Genomic DNA, 1,426 nt, shown 5'->3' with positions numbered 1-1,426 from the left:
AACGAGATGAAGGTCACAGAAGGAGACTTTGTGCTTTGGTCACGCGTGGATGAGAACACACACTACCCCAAGCTACTGGTCACGTGGATTGGCCCCTTTCGTGTCCTCAAGTGCCTGCCCTACTCATGTGTCATAGAATACTTGATTACGGGGGTGCAGCGCGAAGCACATCACTCACGACTCAAGTTCTACGCGGAAAGCCACTTTCAGGTGACTGAAGAAATTATCGACCACATCAGTGAACAAGGAACCACGCTGGTTGTTGACCAAATCGAGGACGCAAGGCGCAACATTGTGTTTGTGTTGAGAAGTTGCACGGAGGCGCAGTTGCGACAGGTAGTCCTTCTTCAACGATCCACGAGATCCAGCCGAATCGCCCTTTCACCCGGTCACTGACCCAAAGCCTGGTGTTAGTAGACTGCGCTGCTGCTGGTGCTTCGCGCATGTGTGCGGCGTAGTTGCTATGACTTGCCTTGAGGTGTGCAAGTAGATTCGTGTAACCCCTGCCTTCTTGTTGGGTGTACGTGCGCTGGCAGAGGGTACAACGCCATCGCCCAGTCGTTTCGTCGTTGGAGTCAGTGATAGCAGAAAAGAAGTACCTACTGCACTGCTCGGGCGAGAACTTGGGCGTGGTTGACTTGCCGGAGAGAAACGTGGACATCATCGAGCGTTTAAAGGTGTAAATGATGATTAATAACATCCAACAGCGGCCTTACGAACTAACAGCTGTACTAATGACTGGCTACTACGCAATGTGGTCGGCGATGTTATTATGTGACAAATTATTTTTATGCATTGTCAAATCGAGTCAAAATACATAATGCATATTTTTTCCAATTCTTAAAAATACATTATGCATAATACCCCTAAATATTTATGTTTTATGCATTACTTTATTTCGACCCCTGCTGGTGTCACCGCTGAGGGATGCTCTCAGCGGTGGTACCAGTCCCACATATAGCGAAAGACCAACTTGACAACGTCCGTGTCTGTCGAACACCTCGCGCCGCCGACCATGGCGGCACCACGACACACACAAGCTACTACATCTCGGCCATTCCTTGGCCAAACCCAGTGATTCTTGGACTGGTGTCACCGCTGAGGGATGCTCTCAGCGCCAGTCCCACATACATAGCGAAAGACCAACTTGCCAACGTCCATGTCGAACACCTCGCGCTGCCGACCATGTGCGGCACCACGACACACACAAACTATTACATCTCGGCCATTCCTTGGCCAAAACCACTCATTGGGAGACTTCCAAAACCGGAGCAAACTTGTTTTGAAACCACTGTGGTACAAAAATTATCCGTACTGTGAGTGACTATTATTGAGCCGATGCTGAAAAGCTTCGACCAAAACCGACTCAAATTGGTCAGCCATTCAAAAATGCATAGCTGTGATTGGATATAATAGGCCAATCAAA

At 48.9% G+C, this 1,426-nt stretch overlaps 1 protein-coding gene across 1 annotated transcript; it reads right to left on the bottom strand.

The window, feature by feature from the left end:
* Positions 1–235: 235 nt before the first annotated feature.
* On the bottom strand, positions 236–664 carry H257_18999 (hypothetical protein; the record flags this gene model as incomplete). Its single annotated transcript, XM_009848156.1, has 1 exon — positions 236–664. The coding sequence occupies one exon, from the start codon at positions 662–664 to the stop codon at positions 236–238; it is 429 nt and encodes a 142-aa protein (XP_009846458.1).
* Between the last annotated feature and the right edge of the window lie 762 nt (positions 665–1,426).

This window comes from Aphanomyces astaci (genome assembly GCF_000520075.1).
Source record: "Aphanomyces astaci strain APO3 unplaced genomic scaffold supercont1.304, whole genome shotgun sequence".
NCBI lineage: Eukaryota > Oomycota > Saprolegniomycetes > Saprolegniales > Verrucalvaceae > Aphanomyces > Aphanomyces astaci.
The sequence above is the reverse complement of the archived record's forward strand: the minus strand, read 5'-3'. Positions and strand labels throughout refer to the sequence as shown.